This window comes from Enoplosus armatus, chromosome 11 (genome assembly GCF_043641665.1).
Source record: "Enoplosus armatus isolate fEnoArm2 chromosome 11, fEnoArm2.hap1, whole genome shotgun sequence".
In the NCBI taxonomy this organism is placed as follows: Eukaryota; Metazoa; Chordata; class Actinopteri; order Centrarchiformes; family Enoplosidae; genus Enoplosus; species Enoplosus armatus.
Genome location: NC_092190.1, coordinates 6,501,073 through 6,522,141, shown reverse-complemented (window position 1 = coordinate 6,522,141; position 21,069 = coordinate 6,501,073). Strand labels below are relative to the sequence as shown.

The 21,069-nt window shown below is 42.0% G+C and overlaps 2 protein-coding genes across 2 annotated transcripts; both read right to left on the bottom strand.

Annotated features, from left to right (window-relative positions):
- Nucleotides 1-750: 750 nt before the first annotated feature.
- On the bottom strand, nt 751-1,521 carry olig1 (oligodendrocyte transcription factor 1). Its single transcript, XM_070915348.1, has one exon. The coding sequence runs from the start codon at nt 1,519-1,521 to the stop codon at nt 751-753; it is 771 nt and encodes a 256-aa protein (XP_070771449.1).
- Nucleotides 1,522-19,272: 17,751 nt separating this feature from the next.
- Nucleotides 19,273-20,511, bottom strand: olig2 (oligodendrocyte lineage transcription factor 2). The gene is given in 2 exon segments (XM_070915076.1): nt 19,273-20,110; nt 20,429-20,511. Coding segments are annotated over 2 exon segments (921 nt in total).
- Nucleotides 20,512-21,069: the final 558 nt, after the last annotated feature.

The following is a 21,069-nucleotide window of genomic DNA, read 5'->3' as shown; positions in this document are numbered from 1 at the left end:
CATCTCAGCGGCGGTAATGAGGGAGGGACGAGCGCTGGTCTTTCACTTTCCCCACCCTGATTTATATCACTGATCAAAACCAGTAAAGATCAAACCAGTAACCTTCCAGCTACGAGTCTCGGCTTCTCTAAACTTCAGTATTTAGCGTAACAGTATATAATATTAAATACTGATTATTCAATAAGCAACTATTAAAGTGAAAGGGAAAAAAAACAGGAAACAAGCAAACGTTCAAAGAACTGTTCTTACAGTATATTGCTCATTAGTGCATGGAAATACATTTTAAAACACAACTCTGCCGACTTTAAACCAGCAAGTCAAGTACAGAAAACTGAGCTTCAGAGCTTTTAAATACTATTATTTTTATTTCAGTCCTTGATGTGGGCCCTCTCCAGTTTGTGGGTCCCTAAAATTGTCACCATCTTTCACCCAAAAAGCAACAACACTTCTTGAATAAAGTATCACCAAAGCAGTCAATTGTTTCTCTGTTTGTGCCATTAGGGAAGTAATACAACTTATCTCTGAAACAAATAGGGGATTATTAGATTTACTTCATAAAGAAACTGGCCTTCCAAATACAGAATAGATCCATTAGATCAAAAAAGATCAAAAATAATTTAGAGTAATTGCAGTAAGTTATTATAAACATGTCAAAAATGTTAGAAAAATAACAATTCATATAAAAAAATGTTGCATACATGTAACAGTCATCAAGTCCGTTCTTCAGAAATCCTCTTCAACTTCAGGGTGTCACTTTGGGTATCTTGGAGCCGGAGTGGAGTGGCTAAATCTTGGCAGTCTACAGACTCCACAGGGGCACAGGGGCCCTCCTGAGGCCCCTGCAGAGCTCCACTGCATAGGAGCCAGGGAGGCCTCCATGGGGCCCGGAGACAGCAGGGAACATTTAGCAGCTGAGGATGATGAAGTGGAGGAAGAGGAAGAGGAGGCTGCTGAGGTGAGGAGGGACTCCTGGGTGAGGAGGAGCTGACTGGGGCCAGAGATGAGGGGCCACCCTCCAGCAAGCAGCAGCCGGGGGACCGGTCCTGAGTTCACCCCCATCCCGACACTTACCTCCCCCAGCAGCCGCCGCATCTCCTGCAGAGACGAACCCAGGAGGAGGATGTAGTTCCTGGCCAGAACCAGGGTGGAGATCTTGGAGAGCCTGCGGCCTGGAGGAGTTCCGGGCTGGTGGGACTGAGAGGAGGAGGCAGAAGATGGCGAGGAGGCGTAAGGCACCATGACTTCCCTCAGGGCATCCATGGCGATGTTCAAGTCCTGCATCCGCTTCCTCTCCCTGCTATTGATCTTCCTCCTGAGCTCCTGCTGCTCCTCAGGGCTCAGCTCCCTCTGGGGTTTGGTTGATCTTTGGCCACTCTGGAGGCCAAGCATGGGCGCAGGATTTAGGCGGGAGCTCAGGTTGAACCCTGGAGGGCAGTGGGGCAAATCCTGGACAGACCCGGGGCCACAGAGAGGTAGAGACTGCTCCTGGGCCCTGATCACTGGGTTTGACAGCACATTCATAGTCTCTTCAGAGGTGTGCTGGTCTTCGGAGTTGAAGTTCAGTGTAGTCTTATTAAAATTGTTTTCAGCAAAAGATAAAGTTTGAGAGACAAACCAAAAATAGACAAAGTCAAAGCAAAAAAACTTCTGCTTTAAAAAAAATCCACAAACAGCAAAAGTCAAATCTTCATTCCCTCTACCTGTTGATCTCCCATTTGCTTGCAGAAAACAGCTGCCATCCAGCACAACAACGAGCCACCAAACCTTTTTACTTTTGGGCTGCAGAGATTTCTGGCTGAGTGAGAGCTTCCTAAAGTGGCAGCTCAGTTTTATCTCATTTCCACAGCTGCGAGTGGTGAGAATGACAGCTCACACAGTGAGCTAAATGCTCCCCTCACATACCCCCACCTCAGCTCAACTCCTCCCCAACACGTTAGAAACTCACATATGCACGTCTGACTTTTTGACAGTTAAATGAGACACAACTGGTAGATGATGACAACACCAGCAGAATCCCATTGAAAATTTGAACAATTTAAGGCGAGATATATATCATTTAGTTAATACTGTAGGTCATCTCAGCATAAAAGCATGAGACACACAAGCACAATTCAAACACTCAGTTTGATAATTAATTATCACATAGTTGATAATTCCATAGTTTTGAAAGTTGTTTTGTGATTTTGTAGTAAAGTAAGTAAAGAGGCAGTTTTCCAAGAAAAGAAGACGATCCATTTTCTGCAGGCTGTACTTGAACTTGTATGTTTTATGTTCTTTTTGCTGCTGCCATCTTTGCCAGGACATTCCTGTAAAAGAGAATTTTAATCTCAGTGAGCAACTGTCTGCGTGTAATGAAGTTACCAAATATAAAAAATATATACAGTATAATACCATTAGACAAACAAGCAGAATTAATAAACACAACATAATTGACTACAAGGAAATGAGAAAATGCAACAATTACAAGTATCATTTGGAAGATCTGAGCAAAATGTTTTGGATTTTTCAAATGAAATGGTAGATTTAAATTTTTGTCAGTTTCTTTGTAAGTTATTCAATTTGTGAGGCGCATTGGATTTCTAATTAGCTTTACTAAGGTCAGATTGAACAAGTAGATTATCTAAAGTCGTGTGTCCTGATATCAAATTTGCTGGTTTGTTTGTTTGTAGAAGTAAGTAAAGAAGCAATTTTCCAAACACAGAAGGGGATAATCCATTCCATGCAGATATTGTAAGGATGGAAAATTCAGAAAAGTGCAACCAGGAGGAGTGACAGACAAATAAGAGTCTCAGTACACAACAAGTTAGTGAATAATGGTAAACACGAACATTGTCAATCGCGAAATATCTATTGTATAGCCATAAAATCATTTTTAAAATATGACATTTATGGTCCCGAGAGGATAAATCCTAATGACTTTGGTGATCCTCCGAACATAAACAGTTAGCCAGTTAGCATTTTTATTATGAGCATGTTAGCATGGTGATCAGAGCCATCAGTGTAGCTGTAGACTCTTGTTAGTTCCCGACAACATGAGTAACATTGTATTTACTTGTTTGTGTGAAGTTAATTGTAAACACACACACAAAAAACACAAACACTGTGAGCTTAATGGAATGTACCACAAGAGCCATTTAACAACTTGGAAGCCATTAAAATCATCACTACTTTGTTATGTGACAGAGAGCAGGTATTAGCAGTATTAGCAGGGGTACTAATCGTGTCAGAGAACAGTTTTGGCAGACAGTGAAAGGATGCATCATTGTGTAGCAGGAGTTAATTGATGGTTTTGAGGTGGACGCCATTGTTGCTCAGTTCTGAGCGGCTACGCTAACCAAACTGGCTGGCAGAGAGCTGGGCACGGTTCCAGACGGGCAGACAACAGGCCAATTGACTCCAACCACAGGTGAAGCTGGCGTGGGGCACCGAGCAAGGCTGGAAACCTCAAATGTGCCATTCATGAGCCACAAAAAGACCCCGGCATCACTCCGTTGCACAGTGAGCCTGGCCGTCCTCTTTTTGCACTCCTCACCCCCCCCCTTGTAAAGCCCATCTGAGCGGGAGAAAAGGAAGGCAGGGGGAAGAGGGGAAGGACAGCACCGTTACAAACAGAAAGCAAGTTGTTTACGATGAAAGCAGAAGGAGATGCAGAGGAGGAAGACCCTTTCTTTTTTCTCCAGCCGCTCTTCTCTTGTCGTTCAACAAGTGAAAGATGTGTGTGGAGGCGCTTCCCTTCCCTGCCAGTGGTCCGGTGGCGTCCGGCTGGTGCTGTGATTGAAGCTGAATGGACGGCTGCAGACGGACAGGAAAGAGAGGGCCTCATGAAAAGAGCCAGGCGGATGGCCCTCACACCTGCAGGAGAACAGAGTGCAGGCAGCCAGGATGAATGTGTGCATGTGTGTGTTTGTGTGCGTGCCTGTGAGCTCAATTTGATTTCTAGTGCTCGTCTAACAATGAGAGGTAATAAACTGAGTAGTGAAAGAAAACAAGCCGTGATGGTTTTGAGTGTATTTTGGGATCTGGTTTCAGTGTCAAGAGAGAAAAAAAGGACACCTGCGAGGAGCCACACATACAGAAGTCAGAAAGGAGGAGAAAGAAAGAAGCTGGTGTCTACCAGAAAAGTGCACCTCCCCCACTTTTTTATCCACCACTTACAAGGGAAAGAAAAGTGAGCTTGATTTGGGGCTGCAGCCCAGCATATCCGCCTCCCAGCTTCCAGGCTCCTTTTGATGAGGCTGGACCAGGGCAGGAGCACCGGTGGCTCCAGGGCAGGGGGAAGACTAGTGTCTTTATGGTGGAAGGAGTACCATCCATCTGGGCAAGGCCGTCCAATGGTGGGTCTGCACCTGGGAGCTAAATGCCTCGTCTGTGTGGAGCCATTTCCTGCGGCTGACAGACAGGAAGACACCTCAGCCAAACTCCTGGGTCAATTTGTTCCCCAATAGAGCCTGAAGAATACACCCAAAGTGATACCACTGAGAAAACAAAACGGTTACAAATTCTTTTCTTTTTTGGCAGTTTTTAGTTTTCGTCAAAAGGACAGAATGAATATGTTTTAAAAAATGCGTTTTTGATTAGCTTTTTCTTTTCTTCATTGTGTGGTTTCTTGGTGTTTATATTTATGATTTTGAACCCACAAATCTCCAGTATGGATAAGGCGTATTACTTTGGAGTTTTTTTTTTAATCAATTTTAACTAAATAATACCAAGATTTTTTATATGAACTGATTTCAATCCAGATCAAGTTTACAAGTTTACTATAAATAAAGTTTAAGGTAATAAGGTTTTGCAGGTTTGATTCTGATGATAGGAAATGAAGCGAAAATTGTGTAATTCACCAGATTCACTCTGAATAAATACAAAATAAAAATGGCATTTGTAAAAATGTTATATTTCAAAATTTTTACCCCAGATTTTGTATTATTGATTTTTATAATATGCTCTTTTGATATTAATAAATAATCACCAATAAATTCACATATTATTTTGAGGGGAAAATATTAAAAATATTGAATCCTCAGTATGGACCACCAGAGCAGACGTTTCCTCATTGAAACACACACAAAACAACCTCTATTGGCTCATTAATTGAGTACAAATTTGCATAATTATAAATCAATGGATATAAAGAGACAGTTTCACAAATTAAGTCAAGCCACAGGCCGGCTGCTGTAGGTCCAGACACAATCTTGACTTAATGGAGTCAATTTACGTCAGGTGTCTGATTGAGCTCCTTTGTGTGTCAGTTGATGGTGTGTCGATGTGTTTGTTGCCTCGGAGGGAGGACTCATCATGCTGTTAATGTCTGAAGAAGGCTCTCCAAATGGGCACGATTACACAGCTATTTTCTGTGTTCTCATGTGTTTGTCACTGGCTGTCAAAGGCTCCTGAATGAAACAAAGTTATAAAGAAAATCATTTTCTGTGATTGGCTTGCAGTTGCTTGTTGTGTCATTAATCTGTAGTCACATTTATATTTTACTTGTAAACGTTGTTTTATCTATAAAGAGAAAAGATTGCATTTTACAAAACCTATTCTGAAAGATAATTGTTTTAAGTACAGTGATTTTTAAGTGCTATGATGAGCTGATGGACTAAAGGCAAAGAAGCTGGAACCTCAGACACCACCCTGATAAAGGCAAGATGGACAAAAACATTTGGTCAATAAAGCATTCCATGTTGTGCAAAATGTGGTACATTTTCAATGTGATTTAAACAAGGCCTTTTACCCTTTGTGCCTGGCCATGGTATAAGCATTATAATCTACTCACAGGTGTGCTGATATAGAAATGAATGGATTTGGGTGAAAGAAATCTACTACTGCAGTCCCTTCTCATCTCGGGACACCTCACCAAGGTTGAATTACTATCCAGAAAAGGTGGCAAACTGCTCTGAGGTCCCCGGACTACAGGGGCTCCAAAAGCAGTAAGGTTCATTTTGTGTCACCAAGTTCATGGTAATTTCTTTAATTTTAAATTAATGTGGGAATACAGTATGTACCGTCAAAGCACAATGAAATTATATGAAATCATGGAGCTTGAAGACAGGTCCTGAATTGTTGTACAAGGGCCCCTGCATCAAATCTATATAAGTGGAGGTTGATCAAATAATCACAAGTTAATTGACACCATAAACATGGGTCCAGGTTTTTCCAACATAGGAGTACTGGTTTCTGGGATTATGTGCAAGCAACTGTGTGCACTGTACTTGATGGGTACCACAGATCATTTTTGCCCAAAGGCCCTCTAGCTTTTTAACGCAGCCATGCAGCTCACCAGTATCACCTCCCTTTCTCTTCCCTGCATTGATGCAATACAGTTACTTACTTCTTAGACACTAATATTGCGCTCAAATATCTTACCAGAAATACCCAATGTCAACCGCTCTCTGCCCAACAATAAAAATGCCAAAGCACAGTGGACAGGCAATGGTTTGCGTTACTTTGTTAAACAGACCAGACCAAGTGCTTTACCATTAGCCCATTATTTGTTTCAGGAATCTGAATACATGTTACGCACACTGGAGGGACCCAAGTGCAGGACACGGACAGTGTTAGGATATGGTGAGGTTTTATTGTTAAATGGAATCTGGCAACAGGGAAGAGTGAAGGTAATGTGGGATGAGGCTGAAGATGATCCTGGACACAGAGAGGCAGGTCTTAGTAACAAACTGGTACAGAGCTACGGAATAACTGATAGATAAACTGAGTAGGCCTTGAGGCGATGAGTGGCTGACACTGGGAACAGGGGAAAAAACACAAGGAAACACTAGGGAATGGCTGTGGCCGTAACAATATTCAGGAAAATATAAATTTATACAGAAAGAAAACCGTGCCACCAAAAAGTACGATATTTTAGAGCTCCCCCAAAATTTCTCAAATGAGGCTTTCTTCGAATCTTGGGTAAAGACTCAAGAATAAACGGAAGTTCTAGCCATATTGAAAAGTTTGTAAATTGCATCAGACTTTGTCACAGAGAAAAAACTTGTTCTGGGTTGCGATAATCACAACGTAACCCTACAAAACCCTGTCTGGATTAATAAACAGTATTTGTGGTAATTGTTTCGCTAACCAGAACGTTAAACAAGGAGGTGCACCTGCTATTGCCTTTACATCCCAAACTGTCTTGTGTTTACAATGTGCAGAGAGAGTCTAATGAGAAATTAACAGTTGCCAGTGACTGATTTTCATGTGTCCCTGCGGGCAAACAGGTGCAGTAGCAACAATGGAAATATAACAGAGCAGGACTTTTCAGAGGGAAAAGGCTGCTCTGCATCAAAGCAAGGACGGAGGACACACTCGTCTATTCGCCCTAACTCCTGCTCTGTGAGGCCTGGCCAAAGACATGAGAAGATTACAAGCTGTTAATAAGGTGGAACCAATCGGCTGAAGGTCTGCTTTTGTCCTTCCCAGCATGCTTTGTGAGCGCTGGCCTGGGATAGTCGGCATTTGGTGCTGATCATAGTGTGGCAGGGATAATGAAGGTGGGAGGGGTGTAAGGTTTAAGCCCTCGGGCCCTTTGTGAAAGAGAGCCTAAATGCTTCACTCTCAATAGCTGCACACGCTCAGTTGGTCACGGTTGTTTAAATACAGATGGACATTTGCCACATTCATATTTCATGCTGCTAAGTGCTCCACTGACACTTTCTGTCATTACATTTTTGTTAGTTTTGTTGCGTCTGATAGCAGTATTCCTGCGAGGTCTTGATGTGTTGTTAATTTCAAATTATTAATTGTGACATTTAAACATATTCTTGAACGTTTTCTAAAGTTGAAAACATTGATTTGTTTGCAACAGTAAAGCCAAAATACTCTAACCTAAATCATTGTGGCCGTTTTAAAACATAACCTAACTCAGTGATTGTCTATTGTTATAGCAGATGTTCCTCTCTGAAACAATGCCACCAGGGATTTCTAGGATGGTTGCTAATAGGGGAGTGTTAGTTAACCCGTCCCCCACAAAGTATCCTTAAAACCCCCCGATCCTATTTAACCGTGACAATGATGGATTCACAGACACTAAACTTCTACAGGAATCCTTGTCAGAAGTCAAACACAGAGCTCCTTCTTCTTCTCACCAAGCGATTGAGGCCAGGAGCACCCCAGTTAAAGTCTGAATGTTGTGGGGGCGGGTTGAGATGTTTCTTTTCGGGGTTTTATTAGCAATACAAGGCCAAGGGTGGCTTTTCAGGGGTTATGCCCATCTGTATGGAGGGCGGTGCAGCGAGACCAAAGTCACTCTTAAAGTGAAAGCTGATAGCAGTATGATGGATGAGGATACACGTCCCAGAAATTAGACTTCTGAAAGTGAAGCAGTTTAGTGAGGGAAAGGGGAACAGACATTGAATTTGTCTCTGTCAAATAAAGAGACTACAACCAAAAATGGCTGCAGGGTGGAAATATGACTTCGACAGCATCCACTGACTGCATCTGTCAAACCTTTTCCTTTCCCATTTGAAAGGATAAATCTGGTTTCCTTCAATGTGGGTCTTATTTTCTTAGTTTTGGCTGTCATGTCTATCAGTAAAAATGACATTGTGCTTAACAAGTTAAATACAGCAACATCGCTAAAAAGAAGTCAGGTGGAAGAAACAGGACCTATCAGATGATCAGACAGATTAACAAACCTCCAGGTCAGCCAGACTTATTTGGAAGAGGAAACTATTATTACCCAATCTGTCTGTTGTAAACATCCATCACAGTTAAAACTTTAACCTACTGTACTTGCTGTAGTGCACTCATTTTCAGTTTTACCATCAAGAGTTTTAGATGGTTGGCTTGTTTACAACACAATGCTAACAGGATCCAAGATCTCAGCAATTCGTTTGGAGAGTACCTTGTTAACTTAAGCGTTAGAAACGATGGCCAAAACTCCACGCTATGTGGCTATATTTTAAAATGCATATTTTTCTCTGGCCATCCGTCCAAACAGAGTTGTCATTTCTCAATCTCTGAATAAATATTGAGAATATCCTTCAGAGTTGATGAGTTTGAAAGTGCTGATGTATGATTTTCAGCCTAGACAAACATGGCTGTTTATGAGCAATCATTAAAATCAAAGCATCTAACAGTATTTTAAATTTATCCACATTTGTGAGGACATGGCCTGGTTGGGATCGTCCCTGGGGGCCTCCCTTTAGACACATTTCGCGCTCGACACCGCGAGGCAGAACCAGGACACGCTGCGGGGATCACATCTCCCAGCTGACCGGGGATCCACCAGGAAGAGCTAAAAGATAGTACTGGTGGAAAAGGTGTCTGGTGATCTATTTGCTCCTGTTTGCTACACCCTGAACAAAAGGATGGTCTTTGGATCAGAGGATAAATTAAAAATTTTAACTTTTGGGATTCCACCACACTCATTCTACCGCAAATATTTAATGTTAAACTACAGCCTGTTTCTATGTCACTTTAACCTCTTAAACACCCAATTTTCATCTCAAATTCCCAACACTTCTAGGAAACTATGTAATGCTTAATTAAATCTCAAGACGCCATGTTTTTTTATGGCAGTCACTATTCCAAATAAAAAAAGACATTTTCTGACATATTTGGTATGTTTGGAAACTTTGAGGTGTTGAGTAGAATCGTTAATATATTTTATGTGCTCAGTTGCACAACAATTGAGTTTGCACCCACTGGTGGAGCTGTCAGAGTTTAAAAGGTTAAGTGATCTGTCCATGGTGGGAAAGCTTTTCTCCCACTTTTTTCATGAATAGAGAACATTATTTTGCATTTCAAGACATTGTTCTGATTTCACAAAATCGTGGCACGCCATGCTGGCAGATGGATGCAATGGATGTAAGATGATTCTTTCAGGCATTGATGGACGCATCTGTCAGCCTACACCCTGTATCACACACACACACACACACACACACACACACACCCTCCCCTTGATGCAGCCCAGAATCTCTCTGCTATGCCTTACAACCTCCTCCTCCTCCTCCTGCAGCTCATTCACCTCCCACTGTGCTCCTGCTCCTCACAGCCTCTCAGCACATTAAAATCCCCACTAAGACCTGAGAGATCAGACTGAAGCAGCCACCACTCTCCCTTTCTATTCAGCCTCCACTCTGATTAAACTGCAGCAGGTTTATCACAGATGTTGTCCAAACTCATGACTGGCCTCCCACTGAGGAATGTTAACTACCGAGACTGTGATAGCAGGTGATTTTTTTACAATGATATTAATTAAATGGTTAAAAACAGACCTAAAAATGGGGAAAGGAAGTTGTGGTTTACTTCTGTCCAGCTTACTTGTGAATCAGATGACAGCCAGTCTGAGTGTGGTGCTAATTTGATTTATGAAACAGGGGACCCCAGGGGAAGCAACAACTCGGAGAGCAGACATATGTTGCAGCGCAACATGATAGCAGGCCTCAGTAACTTGACAAATTGGGGTTGCAGTTATTAAAACATCTCATGGTGGCGTGGCTGCTGTGGAGGCAGAAATAATCACACTGGACTGACTTAACCTCGAACCCAAGGGAGTTATTTTATGGCTGGACGTTAGACTCACAATGACAATGTTAACTTGTTGATGTTTAGCAGGTGTAATGTTCATCATGGTCGCCATCTTAGTTTAGAGAGTTAGCATGCCAACATATGCTAACACTAGGTGGTTGGTCAACAATGTGTGTGATTGTGACATGTGAGACTGTTGCTTGTTTCCTGTTTTCTACTCTGACAGTCAACCTTGGTTTCTGTTAACTATGACAACGGTCGTGTCCTAACCTTTGAAACCAAACCATGGTCTCTCCCTAATCAATCTTGCCTAAACCTAACCAAATTTGGTGGCAGATCGGCCAGAACAGCCATAACAGCCATAACACATCACTGTTGAAACAGTTGGTCACAGTTTCGCAAGGCCCCCATCACCAGGACAACGTCGTCGGATCAGAAAATGGCTAAAACTCAAGTGCGAGTACAGATCTATTCATCAATTTCCCTCAATGTAAGACATGTCAGAAAGGTCTCAGCATAGATTCAAAACCTGTGTGTGTGTGTGTGTGTGTGTGTGTGTGTTTCCCAACAGCACTTTAGTTTCCCTGAATCCTGTCATGTTGAGTTTCTTTGTCCAAACGTCCCAGCTGCCAGCAGCCACAGCCAGGGGGACAGACATGAGTGTGAGCTGGTCAACAAACCATATGGGACGTTATCCACACGATACACACACACACACACACACACACACACACACACACATACATTTTGTTGGTCCCCGAAATACAAGCTTCAGTGTGTGTGTCTATGTATGTGTGTGGTTGTGTATTAGAGAGAGAGTGTGATGTGTTCGAGTGTATATATTTGATGATAATTGTCACACATAACACAGTTTTTAAAGGTAAGGTGTGTTTTCAGGAATTTCATGAAAAGAAAATGAAAATGGAAAAACACAATATTTCAGATCTGTATTTCTCTTTAGACTAAAAATGTAAATTGTTTTCAGGACTATTTCTTTGTAAAAAATGCAGTTCCAATGAAAGAGGCAAATATCTCTAAACCTGCACAAATAAAACCCAAATTATTGGCATGGCAACATACACTACGTGGATAAAAGTATGTGGATTGTTTAACAGGTAATTCCAAAAACCATGGGCATCATGCTGCTCTATCAGTCTCCACTTTGAGGTTTTTCACCAGATTTTGAGACTGGCTGCAGGGATCTGCTCCCATTCAGACACAAGAGCATTAGTGAGGTCCAACACTGATGTTGGGCGATAAGACCTGACTCTAGTTCACCCCAAAGATGTTGGATGGGGTTGAGGTCAGGGCTCTGTGCAGGCCAGTCAAGATCCTCCACACCATTCCCTTCATTGGAACTGAGGGGCCGTCTCCAAACCATGAAAAACAGGCCCAGACCAAAAGCCCAAAAAAGTGAGTCTAATCGCTTGGTCACTTCTGTCTGTACACAACTCTCCTCCTCAGCAGCTCAACGGACTGAAAGATGACACTAATGAGAACTTATTATGTTAGCAAATGTGATGCTTATGTGTGTATATGTTTCTCAGATTGGGGGGCAGGTGCACAGCCCACACCATATCACTCTCCTGAATGGCATATAGGAGGCCCTCATCAAAGTGCTGTCCACCCACCAGACAACTGGCTCCCACTGGCCCCCAGCACACCCCTCTGAGACCTCTGTGTTTCTGCATTGGTTGATTCATGTTCTAGTCCTGCACTCCTCAGATTCACTTTGATGTTTAATCCCATCCTGACTGTGTCCTCCTTCAGTCCGCGGAGCCGCTCGGCCAGTCATGAATATCCAAAGGTCTGCTTACTTGACAGGATTATCCCTCTTTTCAAAGCCACTGGGGACGATTCTTCAGCCACAAAAAACACACTCAATAGATCTTCTGCTCTCTCGCATTGTTTCTTTCGTTTTCCTTTACTCTCTCTCTCTCACTCCCTTCTGTCTTTGTCCCTTTGGGCTTTTACTAAACACATTGATCCACCCGAGTTCATCTGCTGCTGTTCATAGATTGTTGGACAGACACACAAACACACACAAGTATTGTTAAGTTGTGCAGTATCCAGCATTGCAGAAATATCCTGATGAGTTTATAAATGGTACAAAGTACCTGCACCCCACGAGTATCCTCACTTCTTATTGTGAATGTCACCTAAAACAATATGAATCCTTTATTGAAATAGTTTCAGAATGCCAGGAGACTCACCAAATGCTAACTTTAGCTGCGAGCTGCATTTTAAATCACACCAAGGCTACAGGTGTTCTACATAGTTCCAGTTTACAAACCCAGGCCTATAATCAGTCAGGATCAGAATCAGCTGCTGTATACTGTAGGAAAAGGTTTGGATGCTGGGTACTACAGGGGTGCACAATAAAATCAAGCACAAAGCATCTCTGAATAATTTCGTTTGTAAATCAACACCAATGTGATGTGTAGTAGTCTAAAAGTTATAAAACAAACACATTAAGCTTATTAATCATGAATTTGAGGAGCACAGGACTGGGACATGAATGAGGTCTAACTAAGGATTCTTGGCTCTCATACACTCTCAACTCGTAGATCTGTTACCAGCATTCCTGGACTGTATTTCATCGTCTCACCAGGACCTGAAACAACCTGATTTTTGTTTTTGTTTAAAGTGCAGGTCAGATATCTGACACCCACAATATCTCCCAGTTGGTGAGTCTACAGCCACAGTAGCAGTTCTGTGATAATGTACTCGTGTGACATGTGACATGTGACGGTGGTATAATACAAAAGTACAATGTTTACAGAGGAATACCGTTTCCTGCTTTCACCATCTTAGTTTAGCATGTTAGCATTTTCAGGCTTTGACCTGATGGTGCACAAGATGAAAAGTCAGGAGATCATCAAAGTTAATATGATCCTGAGGCACTGACGAGATATTTAGCTTAAAACCAGGATTCATCCTCTTGGGACAATGAATGTCTGTCCAAACATTTTATGGCGATGCATTCAAAAGATATTTCAGTTTTGGACCAAAGTGGTTGACGGTCAAAGTGACAGTGCCATCCCTCGAGCCTCAATCTTCTCATCTAAGTTTTTGCAAGAAAGTGAAATGTGTGTATTTCCCAAAATGTCAAACTATTCCTTTAACACCATACAAAACAGCATAGCACATGAAAACCTAACCAACTGTTCTAAATCCTCAGCTAAGCAACCACTTGTCATTGTTTCTTTGTGTGTGTTAGAGTCCATCACAGTGTTTAATGGTAGTTAAGGATGAGCAGATGAGGCCGTGTTGGAATAAACATCAGTCCCATGGGAAAGAGTGACCTCTGAGGTCTCATATTCACCTTAGAGCTCCCTCTATTCCCTTGTAAGTGTTAAATCCTGCCTTTGTCTCTGACAGCTTCTCTGTTTGTTTATCTTCTCTCCCTTATTCCTCCTTTTCTCCATCATAGACTCTGTTTCTCTTTCTGTTATTCCGCCACCTTTGATGCATCCCACCAATCTTTAATCCCTTCAGCTAACACAACATGATGCACAGAGCTGAAAGAGTGTACATCTGTGCAGTGTTTTCGGGAAGGTTTAAATCCAGTTACAACAGTGTTAGACTGATGCTCCCCTTCTGTCCAAAGTTATGAATATTTAAATTGTCACAGAATCAACCTCAGACTCTCAGCATCAATGGATAAGTCAGCCTGCCACCAACAGTGGATAAGGAGCTGTTTATTCAAATCCAGTCACTGGCATGTGAAGCCCAGCTGCTATTGGCTGGAGTGTTCAGGCAGAGCTGAAAAGATGCTTCTCACTCAGGTTCTCTTTTAACTTTAGCACCATGTTTATCCGGGTGTATAGAAGAAAAACTCCCATGAGTGTTAGATGTGATTGTATCAACTTATTCCTAAAATTTGTCTCCAACAAAAATAAGAAAAAACTTCACCATCTGAATGAATATAGCTACTATCTATCAATCACTGTGGACTAAAGTTACATTTAGTCAAATAAATTAACTCCCTAAAATGTCTAAAAAGGCAACTAATTAAAGTAGTCGTTTATTTTAAAAGCCATGACAGCTGTTTATGTTGAGTTTATCTGGAGAAATATAAGAAATGCAGGTGCCTCCACACACGAGGGCTGGAGGGTTGGATAAGGATGAAAATGATGTGGATCATATGCTGTGGCTTTTGCGGTCACCGGATGTCAGCCCACTTTAACGCCTATGGGATATTTTGGGCTTATATATTAAGTGTGTTCAGACTGACTGAACGATTTCTTAGTTTTTGGCCGACCCTGCTAGAAATGATTTTTGATTTCCAAGGGGCATTATCAACGGGTGCGCGCGACAAAATGCCTCTGAACGCTACAACCAATCAGAGCATCGGCACATGTGACGTTGCTAGGCTAGGTAGCTAGTTCGTTCCAACATCCAATTCATATGGCTTCTAGTTCAACATAATACACAGACGTTTGGCATGACAAGATTTAGAAGCCAACACTTACCATCGCCACAATGGCGCTAAAACCCGCCCTATATTAAATAAATGTTCCCAGTGCATGAAGGTTTGGAGAATTTGCAGATTATGTTATAAAACCTTGGAGTTTTTCGTTCCAGTTGAAACATTTTCAATTCACGCTGATGCGTCTTTGCCTCAATATGTGTCAGCTTGTGTCCTTGCTTTGACTTGCAATGCAATCACACCACCTCTAAAAGTTACTTGCTGGACTTCCAGAGACTTGGAGAATCTGTGACTAGGAGCGGTAAAGCAGTTTGCTGCTCCTACATGTCCAAGTTATCAAGAGCAGTATAGATCAATGTTGAAATTTAGACTAAAGACAGGGAATCATGGGGGAGAGGGAGGTCTAATTATTTTTGCAATATGATACTTTGCAATCTATGTTAACTGCGTTTTGCACTGACAAATGGTGCTTGGGCGGCTGTGGGGCAAAGGCTCATGCGGTAAAGCAGATGTTCTGAGAATAACTATCCTACAGTTTATGCCTTCATGTGCCGTCAAAATGTTTTGTTAATTCTGAAAACAGCTGTGTGGATTATTTTGTGTTAATTGTCCCTCAGTATCGTCAATCTGTTACATTCAGCCTGTTATTTTGAGATAGAGTTAAGTAGTTTACCTTTTTTGTTCGACTGTATCACCTGCAGAACTTAATCAGATGTGTCATGTCCTACTACAGCTGGAGAAAACAAAAATGATAGCAAAACTAAAGATACTGAAACATTCAAGTTGAGAAAAAGCGAATGGGTCATTGCATGTAATTGTGTCTTGTGGCTGCACTAAATTATCAAACTACCTATGTGTCTGTATGGGGACTAACTGGAGCCTCTTCTATCGTGAATGTTTCTGTAGATGCAAAATACTGAGATTTTACAGAAGGTCCCTCTCTTTTTTACTCACTGTGACGTTTTACATAAGTGACAACTGTCTACCATCACACTCTCACTTTGAAGTTGTGCTGGAAATCTGTCAAGATGACAAAAGCCGTCAACATTTTAACACTAAACCACAGGACAAAGACTAAATATTGCCTCAAATAGCAAATCACATTGTCCAGGGAAACTAAGTCATCAGTTAAAATACGTTCTTTTGTCCATATGAACAACATCTGCAAGCTGACCAGAGCTAAACAACTGGATTGATGAATGTGCTCTTCAATTTTCAATTTAAAGTGAAAGTACAGTGTAGCATAGCATAGATGTTATTTCTTATTGTTATATATGAGTAACCGATGAGTTGGCATGTTAACATTTGCCAGTTGTTATACAACAGGTGTGTCACAAACTGTGATATGTATCATAAGGCCTTTTTCTCTTTTTGACATGTCACAGTAAGAAAGAAATAATAATAAAATTCATTGTCATGCTTCAGTTGCAGGGTCCTGGTATTGTGCACGCTGGCTCACTGTCACACTGTCATAGTCTACTGGGACACTTGAACAGAACAGAACCACCATTAATGTTATTAGTAACACCAGTGCTTTTAATGTGTAAGTCAAAATGTCTGCAGACACATTAGAGAGTGCACTAAGGACTTGGATGATGGCGACAAACTGTGTTTTGATGAACAAGGAAGAGATCTGAAGTCCTTACAGCCTATAGAGCCCACTCACACAGGTGTTTTCACTGATTTTGTCTGATTACACCTCCTCTGAGGATTGCGTGGCTCCGTTCAGACTGCGGCATATCGGCATGTTATCATAGGAACAAATGCACACACACTGACAAAACACTTGAAGAGGCTCTTCAGATACAAGAAAGGGATCAATTTAATTTAATTAGACCTGAGCAAAGTCTATTCAGACAAATACAACTGTGGGCCTATGAGCCATTTGAAACAAAAAGTTGTGTGACATGAAAGTTTGACTGAATTAACAGGCAAAACTGTCTTATAAGACATTTTTCTGCCCTGAACTTATCAGTATTTTGACATAATTTAAGTCACATCCACCTTGAGGACAAATGAACATGACTGATAGCTGAAAATTGCTCCTTTTTGTGGTTGATGACCTGTTTAGTGTGTCATCAAATATGGATCCATCTGACTCTGCAGGAGAGGAAGAAGTCAGAGAGAATACTGTCTAATGTGGTGTTGAAGGGAAAGCTGTGAGGAAAGTGTAACGGCTTCTGAAAATGTACATAACTATACTCAGGCAAAGTAACATTTTTAAATATAAAGTAGGAATTTTAAGAGCAAAGTAATTCCAGGGATTTGGGGTCTGTTATTCTAAGATGTAATATGTGTTCACCTTTTAAAGAATGATTGTTTTATATATTACCTGTAAATAGACTGTTTTTTTTTGTTTGTTTGTTTGTTTTTTGCCGTATTGCACCAAATGACCTCCTCCTCTCTGAAACGTCCTACAAAACGCTGAAGGACTTTGAATAATTCAATTTCAGTAATGAGACGAATAAACAAATGCATGCATGAATATTCAGAGATTTAATTCATATCGTTCCAGCTTCAAAAGCCTTTGGAAAACATTGCAACAGGATGCACAATCTGCTATGCAGCTGCTACCTTTTCCTAAAGTATACCGGCCTTTACTCATCACGGGCTTCTTTCTGCCAGCAGAGCGTTTTGTGCGCGTCCTTGGCTGCTGTTTACACGCATAGTTTGCAAAGCTGACGATTCCAAACGCAGTTTTTCGTGGTCACCCTCTTGTCACACAGGTTAGAAAACTGAAAGGTATTCAACATTTGGTAATATATACATCTTTAGCTCATTGCAACAGATAAAGTCTGCAGGATGAAAGTCCAGCTGGGCGTACAGGTGTCTGTAAAAGTCAGCAGCTGAAGTCACCTTGTGTGCAACTGTGAAGGCTCACAAACACGGACTTTGTCAGTCAGACTTTGTGGTCTGAGTATCATCCAGCAGGAGAGACGAGCTCAGAACGAGTTGGTTTCATGAGGACACAAACGCTAATATATCATAAAATATTACGATTGCATGAACATGTTTATTGTTTAGGTTTTTATCCATCAGAGCTCAATCTAAGATTTTCCAACTGAATTCTTGTTTTTATTAAATAAATTCCCGTTTTTCTTAGATGGGCGTATTCATTTTATGTAGGGATAATAAATAGGTTAATTAGGTAACATTAAAGTTATTGAAAAGTCAAAAGAACCAAATGCCTGTATATTGCTTTATTCTATTCTTTTATCTACACTAGTCAAGTCAATTTAGTTATATAGTTCAAAGTCACAAAATGGTCTCATTTAGCCAAGAATCCCGAAATGAAGCTATGTTTTTATTTAGTGAATGGCGGCTAAAAGCAAAGCTTGATGAAGGACCTTTACATGCCATTACTCAACTGCTAAAGGTTTCCTGCGTGTTTCAAAATGATACGAACTGTGATAATAAAAGTCCGTTTCCAGGTGGTTTTTAAGCCTAAAGTACATCAGAAAAGAGCTCTTTGATGTTGGAAGTGTATCAGTCATTCAGCATGAAAATACAGTTTGCTTGGTTTGTTTGATGTGAAGATATTGTCTGCAATGCTGTTGCTGTTCAGTGTTTCTATCTGTAGGCCTGTTGGTGTATCAGTGCTGCTTTAATGTAAGAAATGTCGTATTGTGTGTGTAAACACAAAGATAATAAGAAACACATCACCAAAGACTTTTTCACTTTTCAATTAATCGTCTTTATTTTACATTTCAAACCCCAACATAATCAGAGAGTCATCTGAAACTTCCGTCCAAAATAAGTAAATAAATATCATTTTCATTTTTTTATTAAAAAAATAAAGAAGTGGTCATTGTTTGCGTCGGACAGAGAGAGACAGCCTACTGGGGAGAAAACAAGGAGAGAAGCGTTGAATAAGACGGATAGAATAAAGCAGGTGCAACACGTGAGGGGAGGGGGAGTCTTCCCACACATTAACAAGACTAATATATAATATCTCCCACTATTTAAACAGAATAATCCATCTACATATTTACACTATATTTTGTGGTTTGATTTGGGACATTTTCCCCCTGCAGGCCCAACTAAGCACCAGCGATTACATCTGATCTTTAAACATCTGTAGAGACGCACAGGTGTCTGGGCCATCCGTGAGCTCCAATGATAAGCTTAAGTTTTGTTGCGCTTTAGGAGCTCTGAGGGGAAACACTTGTTACAATTGAAGTTAATTACCATAAAACACTAAGTTAGTTGCAAAACCCCAAAGTCCCGGTGAGGAAAATCAATGCATTGGTCTTTACTGGCTCCGTCGACGCAACGGATTCAGCGACGAAGATAAATAAAAAGCGTAATAATGAGGGGAGAGAGAGAGAGAGAGAGTCTGTAACAACCCCGAAAGTTCGTCTCCTTTCACTTTGGAGTCACTTGGAGTCGCTGGCCAGCCTCGGCATGGTGACGGCGCTCATGCTGGACACATGCGGAGGCGGGACTTGGCACATGCTGCACGGACAAGGCATCCCGGTGCCAACGCCCCAGTGCTGGAAACTGCTGCCCAGCGGCCCTGCACCTGCAACGGGCGCTTTGAGGAGTCCGTGATGGGGTCTGACAGAGGTGACGGCGGCGATACCGGGTGCGGACAAAGAGGCGGTGGAGACTGCAGCCGGTGGGAGGAGCGGGTGGTGCACAGCCGGGTGTGAGGCGTGGGAAGCCACCGGGTGTCCCGGCAGGGGCCCCGCGTGTGTCATAGTCCCACAGGCTGACGGGTGGAAGCCGCCGTGGTGTCCGCTGCTGCCGTAGATTTCGCTGACCAGCCGCTTCATCTCCTCCAGCGAGTTGCTCAGCATCAGGATGTAGTTTCTAGCCAGCAGTAGGGTGGCGATTTTGGAGAGTTTGCGCACCGATGGCCCGTGCGCATAGGGCATGACCTCCCGGAGCCCGTCCATGGCCACGTTGAGGTCGTGCATCCTTTTCCTCTCGCGGCTGTTGATCTTGAGGCGGATCGTCTGCAGCTCGCCCTCTGACATGAGTTTACGGTCTTTCTTGGACAGCCGGAGGAGGGATTCCTCGTCGGCGGCGGAGAGGCCGCGCAGGCTGTGGATGTCTGACGGAGAGTCGCTCTGTGTGGAGGACACGGCGCCGGAGAAGCCGTGCACTGATTTCTTCAGGGCGGACAGGAAGATGTCGTCCACCTCCGGAGATGACGGTCTGCTCGAAACTCGGCTCGTATCAGAGTCCATGGTTCTGGTCCAGAACGGTAGTCTGAAGAGAAAAAACTTTTTAAGTTAATTCACTAAGATTTCATGCCACCACCAGAAAATAAAATATGAAACAACTGCTTATTTTATCCGTTTAATTCATAATTAAAGTAGGCCTATGTAAAAACAAAATACGTGTTTGTTTGTTTTTTATTTAAACACGGCTTACAAGTACATTTCTGGCATCTTCATCTTTATTTTCATATGAGATCATCAGATAAGGAATAAGAGACACTAAATAAAGGAGAACAGCCGTAAAGTATTTGTAAGATGACACTAATTCTCTATCAGAATGTCTAAAAACAAATAATCAAACACGTACCAGGAGTGTTTTTCCAAGCGCGATGGTGAGAAAACCTAAACGTCAAATCCACTTGTTACTCCAAATCGCATCTGACAGCCCATTTGGCACGCCAGCGTGCGACCGCAGGGTTTTATAGCGGGCTGAAGCTCACAGAGGCCGGGTCACCAGGACAACGCAGTTTCTGTCCCGGCTGCCTCCCTGCGACCAATCAGCTCCTTGCAGGGAGGAGGAGGGGGGAGGGGGGGGGGGGTGACGGAGGGTCCTCCAGCCTGATGTAATTACCAACACACAGCATTAAGTGAAATCAGACACACTCCCTCCTACATATGGCCCCTTCTTGTGAAAATGTTGGCCCGCGTGTGGATGGATTTTATTATAATAACACAGAGAATAAGCCACATTTTGCCTTTCATAAGTGAAGAGTCATTTGTATCCGGGAACACAATAAATCAGACCGAAATTTAATGATTTAGATGAATTATGATTAATTCGTTTTATTCAGAAACTGACTACATAAATTGTTTAAAAAAAAAAAAAAGAAATGAATGAAGATTTGTTTTAATTCAATATCCTCTCATTTTTATTAATCTACACAACATTTGAGCCATCATCCTGATCGCAAATTCGTTCCTCATCTCTCATTATTTTAATTTAGCTGC